At 35.5% G+C, this 23611-nt stretch overlaps 1 protein-coding gene across 1 annotated transcript in view; it reads left to right on the top strand.

Annotated features, from left to right (window-relative positions):
• The window catches only part of LOC143228539 (uncharacterized), a 68907-nt gene that overhangs the window by 31461 nt on the left and 13835 nt on the right, over positions 1-23611 (top strand). The window contains exons 7-11 of the mRNA XM_076459781.1: positions 12758-12954; positions 14100-14224; positions 14970-15414; positions 16239-16366; positions 16859-17117. Of these exons, the coding sequence (XP_076315896.1) occupies positions 12758-12954; positions 14100-14224; positions 14970-15414; positions 16239-16366; positions 16859-17117 (1154 nt within the window). The remainder of the gene's footprint in view (positions 1-12757; positions 12955-14099; positions 14225-14969; positions 15415-16238; positions 16367-16858; positions 17118-23611) is intronic.

The raw sequence follows: 23611 nt of genomic DNA, 5'->3' as shown, positions 1-23611 counted from the left end.
AAAACATAGGAGTATTAATTTGTAGGAGGAACCACAACAAAGGAGTAATAGTTTGTATAAGTGACCACAAGAAAGGAGTAATACTTTGAGGAAATCACCAAAACGAAGAAGTAGTAGTTTGTGTAAGGAACTAAAACATTGGAGACATAGTTTGCATAAAGAACCTAAACATAAGTGTAGTAGTTTGTTGAAGGAACCAAAACATTGGAGTAGTAGTTTGTAGAAAGAACCCAAACATTTGAATAGTAGATTGTAGAAGTAACCACAAGAAACGAGTAGTAGTTTGTAGAAGGAACCAAAACAATGGAGTAGTAGTTTGTAGAAGGAACCAAAACATAAGAGTAGTAGTTTATAGAAGGAACGAAAAGATAGGAGTAGCAGTTTGTAGATGCGACCAAACATAGGAGTAGTAGTTTTAGAAGTAACCAAAACAATGGAGAAGTAGATTGTAGAGGGAACCAAAACATAGAAGTAGTAGCTCGTAGAAGAAATCAGAACAAGGAAATAGTTGTTTGTAGAAGGAACCAAAACAAAAGAATAGTAATTTGTAGAAGGAACAGAAACAAAGGAGAAGTTCTTTGTGGAAGGAACCTAAACAAAGGAGTAATTGTTTGTAAAATGCACCAAACCATAGGAGTAGTAGTTTCTAGAAGGAACCAAAATAATGGAGTAATAGTTTCTAGAAGGAACCAAAACAATGGAAAAGTAGATTGTACAGGGAACCAAAATATCGGAATAGTAGTTTGTAGAGGGAACCAAAACATAGGAGTAGTAGCTTGTAGAAGAAATCAGAACAAAGGACTAGTTGTTTCTAGAAGGAACCAAAACAAAATAATAGTAATTTGTAGAAGGAATAGAAACAAAGGAGTAGTAGTTTGTGGAAGGAACCAAAAAATTGGAATAGTAGTTTGTAGAACGACTCAAAACATTGGAATAGTAGTTTGTATAAAAAACATAAACATAAGAGTAGTAGTTTGTAGAAGGAAACAAAGCATAGGAGGAGGAGTTTGTAGAAGGAACCAAAACAAAGGAGTAATAGATTGTGGAAGGAACCAAAATATTGGAGTAGTAGTTTCTAAAAGGAACCAAAAAATTGGAGTAGTAGTTTCTAAAAGGAACCAAAAGATAGGAGGAGTAGTTTGTAGAAGGAACCAAAACATAGGAGTAGTAGTTTGAATAAGGAACCAAAACATACGATTAGAAGTTTGTAGAAGGAACCCCTACAATGGAGTAGAAATTTGTAGAAAGAACCGAAACAAAGGAGAAGTTGTTTGTGAAAGGAACCAAAACATTGGAGTAGTAGTTTGTAGAAGGAAACAAAATAATGGAGTAGTATTTTGTTCAAGGAACCAAAACATTGGAATAGTAGTTTGTAGGTAGACTCGAATCTCTGAAATAGTAGTTTGTGTCAGGAACCAAAACAAAGGAGTAGTGATTTGTAGAAGGGATTAAAACAAAGTATTAGTAATTTGTAGAAGGAAGAGAAACATAGGAGTAGTTCTTTGTGGAAGGTACCTAAACAAAGGAGTAATTGTTTGTAAAATGCACCAAACCATAGGAGTAGTAGTTTGTAGAAGGAAGCAAAAAAATTTGGAGAATTCGTTTGTAAAAGGAACCAAAACATAGGAGGAGTAGTTTGTGGAAGTAACAAAACATAGGAATAGTAGCTTTGGAAGGAACCAAAATAAAGAAGTAGTAGTTTGTAGAAGGGGCGAAAACAAAGGATTAGTAGTTGGTGGAAGGAACCAAAACAATGGAGTAGTAGTTTGGACAAGGGACCAAAACAAAGTAGTAGTTGTCTGCGGAAGGAACCAAAACATAGGAATAGTAGTTTGTATACAGAACCAAAACTTAGGAGGAGGAGTTTGTAGAAAGACCCGAAACAAAGGAGTAGTTGTTTGTGGAAGGAACCAAAACATTGGAGTAGTAGTTTGTAGAAGGAACCACATCGAAGGAGTAGTAGTTTGTTGAAGGAACCACAAGAATGGAGTAATAGTTTGTAGAAGAAACCAAAACAGTGGAGAAGTAGTTTGTACAGGAACCAAAATATTGGAATAGTAGTTTTAGAGGGAACCAAAACATTTGAATAATAGATTGTAGATGAAACCACAACAAACGAGTAGTAGTTTGTCGAAGGACCCAAAACATAAGAGCAGTAGTTTATAGAAGGAACGAAAAGATAGGAGTAGTAGTTTGTAGAAGGAACAAAATGATTTGAGTAGTAGTTTCTAAAAGGAACCTAAAGATAGGAGTAGTAGTTTGCGCAAAGAACCAAAACATAGGAGTATTAATTTCTAGAAAGATCCAAATTATAGAAGTAGTAGTTTGTAGAAGGAACCACATCAAAGGAGTAGTAGTTTGTAGAGGTGCCCACAACAAAGGAGTAGTAGTTTGTGTAATAAACCAAAACACTGGAGTTGTACTTTGTATAAGGACCCAAAACTTAGGAGGAGTAGTTTCTAGAAGGAACCAAAACATAGCTGTAGTAGTTTCAAGAAGAAACCAAAACATAGGAGTCGTAGTTTGTAGAAGGAACCAAAACTTAGGAGGAGTAGTTTCTAGAAGGAACCACAACAGAGGAGTAGTAGTTTGTAGAAGGAACCACAACAAAGCAGTAGTATTTTGTTAAAGGAACCCAAACAATGTAGAAGTAGTTTGCAGAAGGAACAAAAACATAGGAGGAGTAATTTGTCGAGGCGATCAAAACATTCGAGTAGTAGTTTGTAGAAGGACCCAAAACATATGAACAGTAGATTGTAGAAGGAACCACAACAATGACGTAATAGTTTGTAGGAGCGACCAAAGAAAGGAGTAGTAGTTTGTGGAAGGAACCAAAACATTGAAATAGTAGTTTCTAGAAGGACCCAAAACAAGCAGTAGTAGTTTGTGGAAAGAACAAAGACAAAAGTGTAGTAATTTGAAAAAGTAACCAAAACAAAGGAGTGGTAATTTGTGGAAGAAACTAAAACATTGGAATGGTAGTTTGTAGAAGGTTCCAAAACATTGGTGTATTAGTTTGTAAAACGAACCAAACATTGGAGTAGTCGCTTGAAAAAGAAACCAAAACATTGGAATAGTAGTTTGTGGAGGGAACCTAAACAAAGGAGTAGTAATTTGTAGAAGGAACCAAACAAAGGAGAAGTAGTTTGTAGAACAGACCAACACATAGGAGTAATAGATTGTAGAAAAAAACCAAAAAATTTGGAGAAGTAGTTTGTATAATGAACAAAAAATTGGAGATGTAGCTTGTGGAAGAAACCAAAACATTGGAGGAGTAGTTTGTAAAATGGTCCAAAATATAGAAGGAGGAGTTTGTACAAGGAACCCCAACAATGGAGTAATTGTTTGTAGAAGGGACCAAAACAAAGGAGTAGTAATTTCTAGAAGGAACAAAAGATAGGAGTATTGGCTTGTAGAAGGAATAACAACAATGGACTCGTAGTTTCTGGTAGGAACCAAAAGAAAGGAGTAGTAGTTTGTGGAAGTGACCAAAACATTGGAATAGTAGTTTGTAGAAGGAACGAAAATATAGGACTAGTGGTTTGTGGAAGGGGCCAAAACAAAGGAGTAGTAAGTTGTAGAAGGGAACAAAGCAAAGGATTAGTAGTTTGTAGAAGGGTTTAAAAAAGGAGTAGTAGTTAGTGGAAGGAACCAAAACAGTGGAATAGTAGTTTGTAGAAGAACTCAAAACATTGGAATAGTAGTTTGTATATTATTGTATCTATCAGTGTTATTTACGTATATTATTGTTTCTACTTGCTAATAAATACATTATTATATTAATAGCGTATTACTGCTTCTGTTTATTGTTAAACAGATATTGATATTACTATTAACTTATTTATATTAATCAAATTTCTTGATCCAACAGCCTGTGTTTGGGTAAAACCTATACTCTGAAGAGTTTTTATTATGTTGTCTTAATGTAATAATGTGTTGTATTTATTTACTGGGCCCGGCATGGCCAAGCGTGTTAAGGCGTGCGACTCGTAATCTGAGAGTCGCGGGTTTGCAACCCCGTCGAACCAAACATGCTCGCTCTTTCAGCCGTGGGTGCGTTATAATGTGACGGTTAATCCCACTATTCGTTGATAAAAGAGTAGCCCAAGAGTTGGCGGTGGGTGGTGATGACTAGCTGCCTTCCCTCTTGTCTTATACTACTAAATTAGGGACGGCTAGCACAGATAGCTTACGAGTAGCTTTGTGCGAAATTCGAAAAACAAACAAACAAACAAACAATTTGTAGTTTGTAGAAGGAACCAAAACTTAGGAGGAGTAGTTTCTAGAAGGAACCACAACAGAGGAGTAGTAGTTTGTAGAAGGAACCACAACAAAGCAGTAGCAGTTTGTAGATGCGACCAAACATAGGAGTAGTAGTTTTTAGAAGTAACCAAAACAATGGAGAAGTAGATTGTAGATGGAACCAAAACATAGAAGTAGTAGCTCGTAGAAGAAATCAGAACAAGGAAATAGTTGTTTGTAGAAGGAACCAAAACAAAAGAATACTAATTTGTAGAAGGAACAGAAACAAAGGAGAAGTTCTTTGTGGAAGGAACCTAAACAAAGGAGTAATTGTTTGTAAAATGCACCAAACCATAGGAGTAGTAGTTTCTAGAAGGAACCAAAATAATGGAGTAATAGTTTCTAGAAGGAACCAAAACAATGGAAAAGTAGATTGTACAGGGAACCAAAATATCGGAATAGTAGTTTGTAGAGGGAACCAAAACATAGGAGTAGTAGCTTGTAGAAGAAATCAGAACAAAGGACTAGTTGTTTCTAGAAGGAACCAAAACAAAATAATAGTAATTTGTAGAAGGAATAGAAACAAAGGAGTAGTAGTTTGTGGAAGGAACCAAAAAAATTGGAATAGTAGTTTGTAGAACGACTCAAAACATTCGAATAGTAGTTTGTGTAAAAAACATAAACATAAGAGTAGTAGTTTGTAGAAGGAAACAAAGCATAGGAGGAGGAGTTTGTAGAAGGAACCAAAACAAAGGAGTAATAGATTGTGGAAGGAACCAAAATATTGGAGTAGTAGTTTCTAAAAGGAACCAAAAAATTGGAGTAGTAGTTTCTAAAAGGAACCAAAAGATAGGAGGAGTAGTTTGTAGAAGGAACCAAAACATAGGAGTAGTAGTTTGAATAAGGAACCAAAACATAGGAGTAGAAGTTTGTAGAAGGAACCCCTACAATGGAGTAGAAATTTGTAGAAAGAACCGAAACAAAGGAGAAGTTGTTTGTGAAAGGAACCAAAACATAGGAGGAGTAATTTGTGGACGGAACCAAAACATTGGAGTAGTAGTTTGTAGAAGGAAACAAAATAATGGAGTAGTATTTTGTTCAAGGAACCAAAACATTGGAATAGTAGTTTGTAGGTAGACTCGAATCTCTGAAATAGTAGTTTGTGTCAGGAACCAAAACAAAGGAGTAGTGATTTGTAGAAGGGATTAAAACAAAGTATTAGTAGTTTGTAGACAGGGATTTAAAAAAAGGAGTAGTAGTTAATGGAAGGAACCAAAACAATTGTGTAGTAGATTGGACAAGGGACCAAAACAAATGAGTAGTAGTTTGTGAAAGGAACCAAATCATTGGAATAGTAGTTTGTGGAAGAGACCAAATCATTGGAGTAGTAGTTTGTAGAAGGAACCAAAACATAGGAGTAGTAGCTTGTAGAAGGAACCAAAACAAAATAATAGTAATTTGTAGAAGGAATAGAAACATAGGAGTAGTTCTTTGTGGAAGGTACCTAAACAAAGGAGTAATTGTTTGTAAAATGCACCAAACCATAGGAGTAGTAGTTTGTAGAAGGAACCAAAAAATTTGGAGAATTCGTTTGTAAAAGGAACCAAAACATAGGAGGAGTAGTTTGTGGAAGTAACAAAACATAGGAATAGTAGCTTTTGGAAGGAACCAAAATAAAGAAGTAGTAGTTTGTAGAAGGGGCGAAAACAAAGGATTAGTAATTTGTAGAAGGAACAAAAGATAGGAGTATTGGCTTGTAGAAGGAATAACAACAATGGACTCGTAGTTTCTGGTAGGAATCAAAAGAAAGGAGTAGTAGTTTGTGGAAGTGACCAAAACATTGGAATAGTAGTTTGTAGAAGGAACGAAAATATAGGACTAGTGGTTTGTGGAAGGGGCCAAAACAAAGGAGTAGTAAGTTGTAGAAGGGAACAAAGCAAAGGATTAGTAGTTTGTAGAAGGGTTTAAAAAAGGAGTAGTAGTTAGTGGAAGGAACCAAAACAGTGGAATAGTAGTTTGTAGAAGGACTCAAAACATTGGAATAGTCGTTTGTATAAAAAACATAAACATAAGAGTAGTAGTTTGTAGAAGGAAACAAAGCATAGGAGGAGGAGTTTGTAGAAGGAACCACAACAAAGGAGTAATAGATTGTGGAAGGAACCAAAATATTGGTGTAGTAGTTTCTAAAAGGAACCAAAAATTTGGAGTAGTAGTTTCTAAAAGGAACCAAAAAATTGGAATAGTAGTTTGAATAAGGAACCAAAACATAGGAGTAAAAGTTTGTAGAAGGAACCCCAACAATGGAGTAGAAATTTGTAGAAAGAACCGAAACAAAGGAGAAGTTGTTTGTGAAAGGAACCAAAACATAGGAGGAGTAATTTGTGAACGGAACCAAAACATTGGAGTAGTAGTTTGTAGAAGGAAACAAAATAATGGAGTAGTAGTTTGTGGAAGGAACTAAAGCATTGGAATAGTAGTTTGTCGAAAGACTCGAATGTCTGGAATAGTAGTTTGTGTCAGGAATCAAAACAAAGGAGTAGTAATTTGTAGAAGGGATTAAAACAAAGGATTAGTAGTTTGTAGACAGGGATTTAAAAAAAGGAGTAGTAGTTAATGGAAGGAACTAAAACAATGGAGTAGTAGATTGGACAAGGGACCAAAACAAATGAGTAGTAGTTTGTGAAAGGAACCAAATCATTGGAATAGTAGTTTGTGGAAGAGACCAAAATAAAGGAATAGTAGTTTGTATACAGAACCAAAACATAGGAGGAGGAGTTTTTAGAAGGAACCCTAACAATGGAGTAGAAATTTGTAGACGGGACCAAAACAAAGGAATAGTTGTTTGTGGAAGGAACCAAAACATAGGAGTAGTAGTTTCTAGAATTGCCCAAAACAAAGCAGTAGTAGTTTGTGGAAAGAACCAAAACAAAAGAGTAGTAGTTAGTGGAAGAAACCAAAACATTGGAGTGGGAGTTTGTAGAAGGATCCAAAACATTGGAGTAGTAGTTTGTAAAACGAACCCAAACATTGGAGTAGTAGCTTCTAAAAGTAATCATAACATTGGAATAGTAGTTTGTGGAAGGAACCTAAACAAAGGAGTAGTAATTTGTATAAGGAACCAAAACTAAGGAGAAGTAGTTTGTAGAACATACCAAAAGATAGGAGTAGTAGATTGTAGAATAAACCAAAAAATTTGGAGAAGTAATTTGTACAATGAACGAAAAATTGGAGTAGTAGCTTATGGAAGAAACCAAAATATAGGAGGAGTAGTTTGTAAAATGATCGAAAATATTGGAGGAGGAGTTTGTAGAAGGAACCCAACAATGGAATAGTAGTTTCTAGAATGGACCAAAACAAAGCAGTGGTAATTTGCAGAAGGAACCGAAACATAGGAGTAGTAGTTTATAGAAGGAACCTCTACAAACGAATAGTACTTTGCGGAAGTAACCAAAACAAAGAAGTAGTTGTTTGTAGAAGGAACGAAATTATAGGAGTAGTAGTTTATGGAAGGGATCAAAACAAAGGAGTAGTAAGTTGAAGAAGGGACCAAAACAAAGGATTAGAAGTTTGTAGAAGGGATTTAAAAAAGGAGTAGTAGTTGGTGGAAGGAACCAAAACAATGGAGTAGTAGTTTGGACAAGGGACCAAAACAAAGGAGTAGTAGTTTTGGAAGGAACCAAATCATTGGAGAAGTAGTTTGTATACAGAAGCAAAACATAGGAATAGTAGTTTGTATACAGAACCAAAACTTAGGAGGAGTAGTTTGTAAAAGGAATCCCAACAATGGAGTAGAAGTTTGTAGAAGGGACCAAAACAAAGGAGTAGAAATTTGTAGAAAGATCTGAAAAAAAGGAGTAGTTGTTTGTGGAAGGAACCAAAACATAGGAGGAGGAGTTTATAGAAGGAACCACAATAAAGGAGTTGTGGTTTGTGGAAAGAACCAAAACAAAGGAGTACTTGTTTGTAGAAGTATAGAAATATAGAAAGAATATATAGAAGAATTAGCTTCTAGAAAAAATAACAACAATGAAGTAGTAGTTTCGGGAAGGAACCAAAACAACGGAGGAGTAGTTTGTCGAAGGAACCGGAACAAAGGAGTAGTTGTTTGTAGGAGGGACCAAAAAAAGGAGTAGTAGTTTGTGGAAGGAAGAAAACATTGGAATAGTAGTTTCTAGAAGGACGCAAAACAAAGGAGTAGTAGTTTGTTGAAAGAACCAGACAAAGGAGTAGTAATTTGAAGAAGTAGCCAAAACAAAGGAGTAGTAGTTTGTGGAAGAAACCAAAACATTGGAATGGTAGTTTGTGGAAGGATCCAAAACATTGGAATAGTAGTTTGTAAAAGGAACCAAACATTGGAATAGTAGTTCGTAAAAGGAACCAAACATTGGAGTAGTAGCTTCTGAAAGGAACCTTAACATTGGAATAGTAGTTTGTGGAAGGAACCAAAACAAAGGAGAACTAGTTTGTACAACAGACCAAAACATAGGAGTAGTAGATCGTAGAAAAAACCAAAAAATTTGGAGAAGTAGTTTGTACAATGAACAAAAAATTGGAGTAGTAGCTTGTGGAAGAAACCAAAATATAGGAGCAGTAGTTTGTTAAATGGTCCATAATATAGGAGGAGGTGTTTGTGGAAGGAACGAAACATAGGAGTATTGGCTTGTAGAAGGAATAACAACAATGGAGTAGTAGTTTCTGGAAGGAACCAAAACAAATGAGTTGTAGTTTTTGGAAGTGACTAAAACAAAGGAGTAGTAGTTTGCAGAAGTAACCAAAACAAAGAAGTAGTATTTTGTAGAAGGAACCAAAACATAGGAGTACTAGTTTGTGGACGTGACCAAAACATTGGAATAGTAGTTTGTAGAAGGAACGAAAATATAGGAGTAGTAGTTAGTGGAAGGGACCAAGAAAAAGGAGTAGTAAGTTGTAGAAGGGACCAAAACAAAGAAGTAGTAATTTGAAGAAAGATCCGAAACAAAGGAGTAGTTGTTTGTGGAAGGAAGCAAAACATAGAAGGAGGAGTTTGTGGAAGGAACCAAAACATTGGAGTAGTAGTTTGTAGAAGGAACTAAAACAAAGGACTAGTAATTTGAAGAAAGAACCGAAATAAAGGAGTAGTTGTTTGTGGAAGGAACCAATACATTGGAGTAGTAGTTTGTAGAAGGAAACAAAATAAAGAAGTAGTAGTTTGTAGAAGGGGCGAAAACAAAGGATTAGTAGTTTGTAGAAGGGATTTAAAAAGAGGAGTAGTAGTTGGTGGAAGGAACCAAACAATGGAATAGTTGTTTGGACAAGGAACCAAAACAGGAGTAGTAGTTTGTATACGGAACCAAATGGTAGGAGGAGGAGTTTGTAGAAGGGACCAAAGCAAAGGAGTAGTAGTTTGTAGAAAAAAACCAAAAAAAAAGGAGTAGTAGTTTGTGGAAGGAACCAAATGGTAGGAGGAGGAGTTTGTAGAAGGAACCATAACAATAGAGTAGTAGTTTGTAGAAGGAACCAAAACAAAGGAGTAGTAGTTTGTACATGGAACCAAAACATGGGAGTATTAATTTGTAGAAGGAACCACATAAATGGAGTAATAGTTTGTAGAAGAAACCAAAATATTGGAATAGTAATTTGTAGAGGGAACCAAAACAGGAGTAGTAGCTTGTAGAAGGAACCAAAACATAAGAGTAGTAGTTTATAGAAGGAACGAAAATATATGAGTAGTAGTTTGTAGAAGCGACCAAACATAGGAGTAGTAGTTTGTAGAAGGAACCACAAAAATGGAGTAATAGTTTGTAGAAGAAACCAAAACAATGGAGTAGTAGTTTGTGCAGGGAACCAAAATATTGGAATAGTAGTTTGTGGAAGGAACCGAGACATTGGTGTAGTAGTTTGTAGAAGGAACTAAAACATTTAAACAGTAGTTTGTAGAAGGACCCAAAACATTGGAATAGTAGTTTGTGGAAGGAACCAAAACAAAAGAGTAGTTATTTGTGGAAGGGACCAAAACAAAGGATTAGTAGTTTGTAGAAGGGATTAAAAAAAAGGATGAGTAGTTGGTGGAAGGAACCAATTCATTGGAGTAGTAGTTGGTATCCGGAACCAAAAGATAGGAGGAGGAGTTTGTAGAAGATACTTCAACAAAGGAGTAGTAGTTGGTATACGGAACCAAAAGATAGGAGGAGGAGTTTGTAGAAGGTACCTCAACAAAGGAGTAGTAGTTTGTAGAAGGAACCAATAGAATGGAATAGTAGTTTGTAGAAGGAACCAAAATATAGGAGGAGTAGATTGTAGGAGGAACCAAAACATAGGAGGAGTAGTTTGTAGAAGGAACCACAACAAAGGAGTAGTAGCTTGTAGAAGGAACCACAATAAAGGAGTAGTAGTTTGTAGAAGGAACCATAATAAAGGAGTTGTTGTTTGTAGAGGGAACCAACACAATAGAATTTGTTGAATATATTGTTTGTTTTTAAGATGTTATGACTACTGTTTTTTTGTTTTTTACTTTCTTCTGTATATTAGGCGATAAAACGGCCCCACCTGGATGTAGTGTTCTATAATGTTTTATACCTTAAACGTTTTATTTTCTATTTCCAGTATCAGAAGACTTAATTTTCAGTACATTTTATCTGATCTTACTGTTTTTGTTTTAATTATTATTTACAGTTTCGACAAAAAGTGTTCGTACCCCTGCGTCTCGAGTGGGTTTTTGCTCATAATTTAAAAAGTATCACGATTAGGCTAATAGAAGTATAGTATATTATAAATATTATACTAACGCACATCTACATAAATTGTCATGTACATTGAGCGACAAATAAACTGTCTTTAAAGATATAGCCAAACATAGAGGGGCAGAAAGTGTTCGTGCGCCTGCTTTAATGGTCAGTTGTGTAGCCTTTCAGGTGAATTACTTGGCGCAATCTGTCCTCGTAACCCTCCATGATCGTTTGAAAATAATCGACTGGTATTTTCTTCCATTCTTCTTTATAGAAGGCTTCCAACTCTTGCAAGTTTTTCAGATGACGCTGATGAACCGTGGTCTTCAACTCATGCCAAACGTTTTCAATTGGGTTGAGTTCGGGTGACTGCGATGGCCACTCCAGAACGCTTATATGGCTTCTCTGCAACCAGGATTACACATATTTCGATGTGTGCTTAGGGTCATTGTCGTGCTGGAAGATCCATCGACGCTCAAGCCGCAAGTTCCGAGCATCATTCTTGATATAAGTGTCTAATATATCAACGTACTCTTCTTTTTTCATGATTCCGTTGATGCGGTGAAGATTGTCTACACCAGAAGAGCTGAATAAACCCCATAACATGATCGAGCCACCTCCGTGTTTAACTGTAGGGACGGTGTTCTTTGAAAGATTTCGTTCCCCTTCTTACGAAAAATATTGCAAACATCATTGTGGCCGAAAAGCTCGATTTTAGTCTCGACTGACCAAAGAATACTCATCCAATAGGTAAAGGGTTTATCTACATGTTCTCGTGCATACCTCAATCGTGCTTCTAAATGAACAGGCTTTAAATATGGAGTTCTACGAGGACGGCGTGCTTTGAACCCGGAAGAGCGAAACATGTTCGTAACTGTAGAGGTGCTTACTTCAACCCCAATTTCCCTTACCAGTTTCTGTATGTCAGTACGTGTTAAACGAGGGTTTCTACTAACGTCTCTGAGAACCTTTCTCTTGGTACTCTCTGGAATTTTGGTGGAACGTCCAGAACAAGTTAGGTTAGCAGTTGATCCTGTAAGATTAAACTTGGCAATTATGCTTTAAACAGTAGATTTCGGCACATTAAGTTGTGTATCAATACCGGAAAGAGACACACGAGACTTGTATTTTACAATAATTCGGTTTTTTTAAATCACTGGACAGTTGTTTCCTGTTCGCCATGATAACCAAGCAGATAATGACGGAGACGGCGCTAAATTGCCGGAAGTAAATATTTTGCTGGCTAAATTCCAATAATTATAAACGCAGTGTCTAGTTCTGGAATGCTGTAATGTAGTTTATTCGCTAAACTAAAAAATTTTACGGGAATATCAGTTTTTTCACACGTTCTGAAATGTACAAACACTTTCTGCTCCTCCTATTTTTGGTTACTTGTTTATAAACAGTTTATTTGTCGTTTTATTTGCATAAAAAAATTTATGTAGATGTGTGTTAGTATAATATCTATATGTTACACTTCTGTTAGCCTAATCTTGATACTTTTTAAGTTATGAGCAAAAAAAACCACTCGTGACGCAGGGGTACGAACACTTTCTGTCGTAACTGTAGATGTTTTCTATGAATGAAAGAGTTTACACTCTCCCAGTGTTATCTATGGAAGAACAAACACAGAAATCTTACTGTGCAGTTTTGTTCTAAAAGATCTCGTTTTCAAAACCTTTTCAATGAGCTCTCTGAAAGAAAAAAAGAGAGAAAAAAATTATATTTAATTCGAAAATAGAAATATCGAATGAAATTCACTTTTTTGTAAGATATCCTGACTGACATTTACATTTTTTGTGATTTGTCAGATTACACTCATGGTTCCCTATGATAGGCTGAACCCAGAATCAGCTCTAGTCGCCATTTTCGGGCAGAGAGGAGCCCCAAATTCAAAGTTCATAGTGGCTGTTGGAGCACTAGCTGGGTTAATCGTTAGTATGTTTGGTTCCATGTTTCCCATGCCTCGAGTTGTTTACGCCATGGCAAAGGACGGCCTTATCTTCAGGTATGTATGTACTTATACAATATACAATGAAACCTCAATTATAAGTCGAATGCCCTCGCTAATACAGCAGTATGTCTACAAATTTACAACGATAAAATCAGGAGTTCAATTCTCTTTGGTGGGCTCAGCAGATAGCCCGATGTGGCTTTGTTATAAGAAAACACACACACACGTAAGTCGAATTTGTGTATATGTGTTTAAAGGTAAAGTAGTATCCCATATCAATGTATACCAATTTGTTTTAATAAGATACAAACTTACTGTACCAACAATGTCTTTTAAAGGTACAGTCCTACGCCAATAATTTGTTTAAGTAATAGACAAACTTAGTAAACCAACAATGTCTTTTAAAGGTAAGGTTGAATCCTCCACCAATAATTTGTTTTAATAATAGGCAAAGTTACTTAAGGAACAATGTGATTTAAAGGTAAAGTAGAATCCTAGACCAATAATTTGTTTTAGTAGTATGCAAACTTACTGTACCAACAGTGCGTTTTAAAGGTGGCGTTCACAATGTGTTTTGAAGATAATTTCCTAAAGCTTTCGTCAAAACATTTTACAGTTTCTTCAATTTGTCGGTAAGTTAGTGTGAGGAACGATCTTAGAGATTGTACGAAAGTATAATAGACATTGGGATAAACATGTTTTTAACAGGGTAAAACAAGAATAGTTTTTTATGCCACTTTTACAAGCGGAAGAAAAGATGTTTTGAAAAAATTAAAACATCATTTCTTTGGTACTTATTGACACGTCAGACCTGAACATAGATATTTATAAAGTGAGAAATAAACTAAATGATATTATATGATAACGAAACATGTTTAAAATGTTTATTACCTACGTGGAAGAAAAGTCTCCAAAACCTGATATATAGGTTGAATATATCAGTGTTTCTTTGAATATTTTTGTACCGTATTTGTATATTAAGTATATAAATTTGTTTCATGTTACCACGTTTGTGTTTACATGTTATGTTACATTCTCCCTATAGGAAGATGTATCTTAAACTGTAAATATAGTAAATGTGTTGACACATTCAGTGTTTTTATAAATTGTATTACTTGTGTTTTTATGTTGTTCCTTCACATTCTCATATTTAAACTTGGATCTGACGTAAATCTTACAGAGCATTATTACTGTCTCAGGTCTCTTTCACGAGTTTGGCCCTATACGGAAACTCCAGCTGTTGCTACTGTCGTTCTAGGGGGAGCCACTGCTTTCGTTGCTACTTTCATGAGTTTGGATGTACTGGTGGAAATGATGTCAATAGGTGAGAAATTCAAAGTTTCTACTCTTTGATTAAATTAATAAAAATATTTTTACTATATCAGTAAGCTGATACACTTTCTTATTGTGACATTTAATAATATTATTGTGTCAACCATAATACATAAATAATTTATGGAAATGATCTGTCTTAGTCTGTTACTTATACAATTAAATAATCTCTACATATGATTCATCTCAGTATCTTACTTGTAATTTGTCATTTAGTTTTTCTTTGTTACTTTCACCTGTACTTTTCTGTCTATTGTCTTTCACCTTACATTTATAGTTATAGTTTGTGTGTTATTCTAATCTTATCAGTGAAGCTGCTGTTATTTTTCATCATTCTTCACTGTTTTTCATTTTTTCTCCACTCTCCTATAAAAAGTGCTCTTTTTTCTCACTATATCTTACAAGTACCTTTTGTGTTTTCCACTTACATAGCATATTATTTTTCTATTTGTAAGTATCGTATGTACTTTACTTTATTTCCCACTGTTTCGCATACCTTTTTTTCAGTGTACCTTTCTCTCTTAAATAACTTTAATCATTACTTCACATTAAAAATTTCAAATTTTCCATCCTCTTACGTACCTCTATCTAGTTTATTGTTACTAGTTTAAAAATATTTTTCATTTGTTGTACATTTTTCTACAAGACGCTCTCTGTTGAGTAAAACCGGAACTACAAACTACAAAAGCACCAACAAATTTCACTCACGTTAAACACATGTAGTATATTTTCTTCAGGGACCCTGATGGCCTACACTCTGGTGTCCACGTGCGTCCTGATTTTGCGGTATCAACCCCACAAAACTACCCTAGTCGAACTTCTGCCCGAGTCCATCAGATCTGCTTGTCCCACCCCCTGCAAAGAGGTGGCAACGCCTATTAATGTATCAAGAACAACGATTCACACGAAACGAACCAATCGAGTGGATTCTTCTGATAGCGAGGATTCTCCGGCCCTGAATCCATCAGAGAAATTTCCAAGTCAACAGAAATCTGAAGATCTTGATCTCCTCGTGCCTAACGGTAACGTGGAAAACTCCAGTTATGGAACAGTCCACCAGGGGGCATCGTCAACATTCAGGATTTCTGGTCTATTTCACAAACTCTACAATAAGGTCATGACTCGACTTTTCCTTACGAATGGACTGTTCGAAAACCGCCAACAGAGTGCTCTGGGCAATTTGTAATGAAGGTCGTTGGATTGCTCTACCTTCTAATCATCATCTTTGATTTGATTATCGTTTGTTCGATGCCTGCCTTGGAAAACAATGATACAACAGCGTTAATGTCTCTGTTGCTGTGCCTTTTTGGGATTGTCGTTTGTTTGGTTGTCATTGGATGTCAGCCTCAGACGAAGTAAGTCAAACTACACCCTGAAGTGTTAACATCGTATGATTGTTTATCTAGGAGGTATTCCTTTGAGTAACAAATAGATCAGCAATGTTGTCTGCTACTCCAGTCTCTGATCAGGTTTATATACTATTGATATTGAAATGGTTTACACAATAGTCAAGTAAGATACTGCTTACACAACAAATATAGCAGTGTTTGTAACAGTTTGTAAATCAGTGAAACCAGATAAAAAAGTAATATCTAATGATTGAGTGTATATAAAAAACAATAACTGTAAATTGGTGCTTTAAACTGGTTGAAAGAAGGTCAACTATGACCATAAACTGTTAAAGGAAGAAAAATAATCACCATAAACTGGTTGCAGTGACATAAACAATGACTGTAAAACTGGTTGAAGAGGCATAAACAATGACTGTGAACTGGTTGAAAGACGGTAAATAATAACTGTAAAATGACTGACTGACAGAAAGTCTACATTGAATACAAAATGGTTGAAGGGTCATGAACAATGACTGCAAACTAGCTGAAGGGAGATAAAAACTGAGGAACAACGATCTTTAAATGATGATAAAAATAAAACATTTAGTGCCTAGAGCTTACCTAAACTGTAATAACAGTAACTACATTTACAAAATGTTTTTGTCTTAATTTCAGAAATGAACTCAAGTTCAAAGCTCCAGGTGTTCCACTGGTGCCAACTGTAGCTGTTATAGTCAATATTTATTTAGTTCTCAAACTATCTGTTCTCTCACTCATTCGTTTTACTGTTTGGATGATTGTAGGTGAGTCTAAAAGTGTTATCGTATGAGAACTGTAATTAGCTATAAAACGTATCTATACATGTGTCATTTACATTATCTTTAAGAAGGACAAGAGGTTCTGATAGTTTAATAATATCATTACTAAAAATGTCAATACTAAAAGCACCCAAAGTTTAATAACTACATCACTAAATACTACCAAAGTTTGATAACTACATCACTAGATACTACCAAAGTTTAATAACTACATAACTATATGCTACCAAAGTTCAATAACTACATCACTAGATACTACCAAAGTTTGATAACTACATCACTAGATGCTATCAAAGTTTAATAACGTTATCACTAGATGCTACCAAAGTTTAATAACTTTGCCACTAGATGCTACCACAGTTTAATAACTAGATCACTAGATATTACTAAAGTTTAATAAGTACATCACTAGATACTCCCAAGTGTTTTATTGTGAACATAAAAACGGGTAATTTTTTTAATTTTCACGTGCTTCAGGATTCCTCGTGTACTTTTTGTATGGAATAAAGAACAGCTCTCTGGATAGTCTTCCCGAGCCCGCCCTGGAACTGAAAATACCTGACAGGATAAGGGGAAAGGGAATGAAGGTTTTCCAAGAACCCCGTGAAAGAGATTTGAACAATGAGTGTTCAAACAATGTTTTGTCACTGCCAATAGATGGCGCTGATAGTCTAGTTAACATGAATTATCGACCGATTATTAAAGAAAATAAAAATGGAAGTCCTAAGAAAAATCAGTGGGAGACTTTTGAATAAAAGAAGTTATGAAAGGTTTTATTTGAAATGTAAAACGGTTTTTGATTTAGTGAGGTCTTACTTTTTAATTGTCGTTCCATAGCTATTTTCTCCTCCATTGTTGTAACATTGTATTTATTTCTTTTAGTTCTGTTTAAAAGGTTTTTTTCTCACGGGAATGATGAACATGTTTGTTAGTGATATACACGAGATTAAAATAATTAATTGAAATCTTGATAAGTTTGGTTGAAAACCTTAAGTTTTTGGTTACTCGTTAACAGTTTAAGAATATACAGGGTGGTCCATAAGTCCCTACCCATCCATATATCTTATGTATCCTGTGTATCTGTGTGGTGTCACCAGTATTCTTGCGCTCATGTACCCACGTACTTGTCACAATACGCTCTTCAAGTGTAAATGGGCTTACATCGGCCATATTTCTCTGAAAAAAAAGAAAAAATTATAATACATGCGTAATTGAATATAACATAATAACATATGGATGGGTAGGAACTTATGAGCCACCCTGTATAATAAAAATATTTCATTGTTGTGAAAACATACACATTTTAGTTTTAAATGAATATATACAAGACCAAGTAGAATGTTTATATTTTAATTTTGTAACTTATTGTTTGAACACTTGTGACGGGCTTGTTTTCATGTTACGAATATTTGAACAGTGGTTCCTTTAATAGGAGGTTAAAGGGGAATTTGGAGAATGTTAAAAAAATGAAATTATGTGTCACGTGGGCTTGCAACTTGTTACAAAGTAAAAGTTTGTTAGCAGATAGGAAACGTTTTCTGTGTTATGACCGTTTTGTTTGGTTCGATAATTATCGTATTGAAAGGAATTTGCTATTTCGCCTAACGTTTCGTTCATCATCGCCACGTGATTATAGTTTTATCAATATTTACATGCCCAAACAATAAGATTACTTACCACCAAAGTGAAAAACACCATCACCTTTGCGTAGTGCATTTGTTGCCCACATGATGTCGCTTGAGCTGTTATCTTTGTTTGCACTGGTTAACTGACGCAACAGCCTACATGAACAGTTTAGTTTTGAGCATAAACTTCAGGTTAAACTTCGCGTCGTTTCAGTCAGACAACCGTCTTTCGAATTGAGTTGCAAAATTTGTGAAATACAGTTGAAAACAAGCATTTACTAGGGTAAACGAAACGTAATGTAAATATTTTGTAATTGCAGTTATAATCATAGTAACACCAATGTCGTGTAATTGATACTATTCGACTCAATTATAAATTACAAACGTGGTAAGTAATGAACATTATTCTCAGATAAGAACTAGACGGGCCTGGCATGGCCTAGCGCATTAAGGCGTGCGCTTCGTAATCTGAGGGTCGCGGGTTCGCGCCCGAGTCGCGCCAAAACATGCTCGCCCTCCCAGCCGTGGGGGCGTTATAATATGACGGTCAATCCCACTATTCGTTGGTAAAAGAGTAGCCCAACAGTTGGCGGTGGGTGGTGATGACTAGCTGCCTTCCCTCTAGTCTTACACTGCTAAATTAGGGACGGCTAGCACAGATAGCCCTCGAGTTGCTTTGTGCGAAATTCCAAAAAAAAGAACTAGACGTAGAGCGAGAGTTATGCTTTGAAATCAGTGACGAATGTATGTAGAGAGCGTTTTGTGTAACTTTGAGAAATTTTACGAATCGCAGAGACAAATAAAGTAAATTGGAATTTGGTAAACGTCAAATTTCCCAAAGTCATTCAAAACGCGTTCTTGAACGTTAAGCGTATTGGACAAAAGTGTAGTCAGGTCTGGCATGACCAGGTGGTTAGGGCGCTTGACTCGCAATCTGAGGCTCTCGGGTTCGAATATCCGTCCCATGAAACATGCTTGCCCTTTCAACAGTGGGGGCGTTTTAGTGTTAGGTCAATCTTTATGTTCGTTGATAAAAGAGTAGCCCAAGAGTGATGACAAACTGCTTTCCATCTAGTGTTACACTGCTAAATTAGGGACAGCTCGCACAGATATCTCTCGTGTAGCTTTGCGCGAAATTAAAAACAAACAAAAGTGTAGCCCTTTTTCAACACGTGTTACAAATGTGTGCTCGTAGCACGCGCTTCACGTATGATGAATCCATAGACATATATAAATTGCGCAAAGAAAATTTGAAATGCTCGTGAACTTTCTGACACAAGTAGACATTAGTCAAAGAAACTGGTATGAAATGAACTTAAGAAAATGGTTGAATTTAAATAATTATTTCTTCTTGTGATATTTGAGATTACGTTTTATCTAAAATTTCGTTTTACATTTGTAAATATTGAAACAATGGTAAACATTATGAAAATGAAACAGAGAAACATTTTTTATAAATGTGTAAGTTGTACGAGATCTATAGATAATACAACCTTTTAGGCTTAGCTAATAAGATGTATTAAGCACATGAGAAGTTTAAGGCGTGTTTAATGTTTCATGTACTTCAGGTTGTATTAGCTCACCTTTTAAATGTTCGTATTTATTTTATTTAAATTTTTACGTTATACTATATTTTACTAAAATGTTAACATTTTGAGTTTAAATTGTGTAAATACATTTTTTCTAGTTTATACAAATATGAAATAAAATATATTTGTTGTCAGTATAAAATTCGCATGTCTGGACAAACTTTAATAAACTTCGAAACTAGAAACTAGTCCAGCTTGAATAAAATTGTTTTGGTTGTTTTGTCATGCGAAAAAAAATCAAATAAATTTCTGAAAGTTGTTGTGGAACTTCTAGGACATGTCTCAACGTTTAATCCTTAAACAGTGGGAATTTTGTAGGTGGCAGCATCAATTGATGATGGCCGCTGTTTAAAAGGAAAAGAGACACAATGAAAGCATGAAAAGTAACCATTTATTTAATGGATTGTTTGCATGAGAACAACAAGTTTCCTTTTAATAATAATGTGTTAAAGTGATATTAGAAAAAAAAAAAAAGAAACCGTAACTATATTTCCTATTGTCCAACCAATTTTGTTTATTAAATTTGCTTAAAATTCAAGAGTATTGTTACAAGTCCAACAAGCTTCAGAATATCTGTGGCAGGTGCACGTGATGTCATGATGGGCCCTCACGTCAGAACGATTTAATTAACTTTTAACACCAGACTTGTGACGTCTCATGTAGGAAATTAGTCCAGTGCAGACACAGATGTTGCAAGTGTAAGCAGGGTCTGTTGCTCGTACTGGCACTGTGAGTCAAACCTGCACGTGCTATAACCCGCCTTATCTGCCATGTTCTTCTGCATTGTTTGTTACAACAACGATGCCGGTTGCCAACCAAAGCTAAAGAGCCCACCTGTCCTGTGAGCCAGCGACGTTTCTGGGCGAAACCGATATGACCTTGGCTACCGGTGCGGCCCAATGAGACTAAAAACTCACCGCCATACTTTGTCCAAATCACCAATCAAGCCAGGCATGACCTGATGATAAGGGCGCTTGACTCGCAATCTGTGGGCCCCAAGATCGAATCTTGTCATGAAACGTACTCGTCCCTTCAGCCATGGGAGCATTAAAGTGTGACAGCCATGGTTAATTCTACTCTTTGTTGGTAAGACAGTAGCCTAAAATTTGACGGTGGGTGGTGGTCACTAACTGTCTTCCTTCTTGTCTACCACTTCAAAAATTGGAACAGATAACTTGGACAGCTTTGTGAAAAATTCAAAATTCAGCCACCTATCAAGAAAACACAATATATAATGCTATACCACCAACGAGAAACTAATACTGACCTATTTACACGATCAATCACTTGCTGCAATTTATTGTCAATAGTATGATCTTGTTTCACACCCTATTAATATATATATGGTTACATTGTTAACAGGACCATTCATGGCCAAGTGGTTAGGGCGCTCGACTCGTCACACTAAACATGCTCGCTCTTTAAGCCGTGTGGGGGGGGGGTGATATATATAAGTCAATCCCACTATTCATTAGTAAAAGATTAGCTCAAGAGTTGGCGGTGGGTCTTACCCTGCTAAATTATGGACGAAGAAGTAAGATATCACAAATGTAGCTTTGTGCAAAATTTAAAACAAAGAAACAAACATTGTTATCTTTTCGTATTCCAGTTTATTTCTTCTTTTGTAAAGCAAAGGAATATTAGCGACGTCTATTATTTATGGTCTCCATTAATTCAGTCCAATCCTGTCGATCCCATACGTCATTTCAATTCCCTGATATAATCCATGGATTTGTGAAATATTTGTTATTTCTGTATTCAGTTTGTTATAAGTATGTCTGACAAAATATTCATAATTCATGCTTGTTATTGAGTGGCCTGCAAATGTATGAATTTCATAAACTATACAATCCATAAAACACCTGGTTTAAAATAATTTATTGAGCAATAAAAATAAACTTAATTATTTAGGTATTAAGAGCTGAGTTCCTTTATCAATTGTGGAATTTTAGTCTTAAATAAAAAAATATGGTTTCATGAAATAATCTGCTGTGTGGTATTTTCGTATAAAACTGATTTTTGCAAAGAGTATGAGGTAATATTATTAACAGGATAAGTTATAAATTAACACCGAATTTAACTACAGTGTCTGAGATTGGGCAAAGAAATGACCAGATTGGATGTGCTGTATTATACAAATTGAAAGTAAGCTTTATTCGAATTATTCGACAAACACTGATGGTTGTCCTTTACTGGACTTGAGATTCACTAAACTGCCTTTTTTTTCTCAACATGTTTTATTATTAACCAGTTTACTTGAGATACCATGTAGAAATGTTCACATCTATCAATAGGGGGAAGTTGGACTTGTCCATAATGACTAGTGCAACCCACGCTACTGTCATTCTCATTCAAAGTAGGAGCGATTGCACTCTCAATATATAATCTACTTTATCAGTTAAGAATACCGTTATTGTTCGTTGTTGTTGTTGTTGTGTTTTGCACAAAGTACAGAATTACAACAATATTTCCACTGACAGAACAGATATTACCTCTATTCAACAAAATGGCAGCCATAATGCTTTTATAGGTCATATGTTATGCGAATACTGTATATATTTAGAATGAATGAAATATTTAAAAGTTTTGTGCATTAAAATAACAATGTAGAAATGTATGATATGCCTACTTAGTACACTTTTCTTCCACCTTCGTTTCAACTTTGTCCTCAAACTGACAATTATATTTAACTTTAGAATCAATTAAATTTATACTTGCAACACGACCAACTTTCTCTTGCATCTGTTGATGTTAATTAATAAAAAACACTTTAAGTATGAAAAATATAGGTGCTTCTAAGAAAGTATTTGGTATGTAACTTAACGAAATGAAGCCACATTGTAGTCACACTTAAAACATTGATAAGAATGTTACAACAAATATTCATTCATCAGTTGGCCAAGTAACATTTATTGTTCGGCTTGGGACATAATGGTGGGTAAATGTACACAGACAAACAAAACACCACAAGTTGTTAATAACTTATCAACTGTGAGAATAGGAGTAACGACTGCTGTGAAAATAAACTCCAACAACCTGATATGTTCTAGTGCTCTGTGGGAAACATTCAGTAGTTTTCCAAAACTGGAATAAATTCTTGCTTTTCAAACACTGGAATATGCCCACTAGAACTGAAAATGATATGATTGTGTAGTTTGAATCTTGAAACTATAAGTAAAAAACTTACTCTGGGTACCAAGTTATGTTCCATCTTATTAACGCTAATTCCTCACTTAACTGAGATTTAAGGCGAGATATGGCCAGGTGGTTAAGGCACTGAGCTCGTATTATGAGCGGGTTCGAGTCCCCGTCGCACCTACAATGCTCGCCCTTTCAGCCGTGGGGCGTTATAATATAATGGTCAATCCCACTATTCGTTAGTAAAAGAGTAGTCCAAGAGTTGGCGATGGATGGTGATGACTAGCAGCCTTCCCTCTAGTCTTACATTGTTACATTGCTAAATTAAGGGCAGTTAGCGCAGAAAGCTTTCGTGTAGCTTAGCGCAAAATTCCAAAACAAACTGAGATTTAAAGGTGAATTTTTCAGAAAAAAAGAAAACTTTGCAGTCAAAAGAACTACTCATACTGATTAATTTTGCAGGTTCACATTTTTTATAAAAAATATGTGCTAATAAATGAAACATAAAACTTGGTACAGAAAGAACCCTTTCCGAGCGGCAGTCTGAACATTTTAGTTTTAACGTTTGTCGCTAGAAAAAGTACTGTGACGTAATAGTTGCTAAACAAACCGCCAACGCCAGCGCTTTGAATGTAAATAAACATGGCCAGTGCATACGGAGAAACAGAGGCGGAGTCTGTTTTGACTTTGTGTTCTGAACAGTGTCGAGTAGCACCATATCAATTCAAACCTACTCTGAACGAACTTAGAACAGTTACTTTTGACACAGATCTGACAAGTTCTAGTGATGAGGACAGTTCTACGAGCGAGAGTAGCAGAACTGTGAGTGATACTGATAACGTCCAAGCCGGTTGCGAGTCGGTCATACCTCCAGTGGA

Source organism: Tachypleus tridentatus, chromosome 10 (assembly GCF_004210375.1).
Source record: "Tachypleus tridentatus isolate NWPU-2018 chromosome 10, ASM421037v1, whole genome shotgun sequence".
In the NCBI taxonomy this organism is placed as follows: Eukaryota; Metazoa; Arthropoda; class Merostomata; order Xiphosura; family Limulidae; genus Tachypleus; species Tachypleus tridentatus.
The sequence above is the reverse complement of the archived record's forward strand: the minus strand, read 5'-3'. Positions and strand labels throughout refer to the sequence as shown.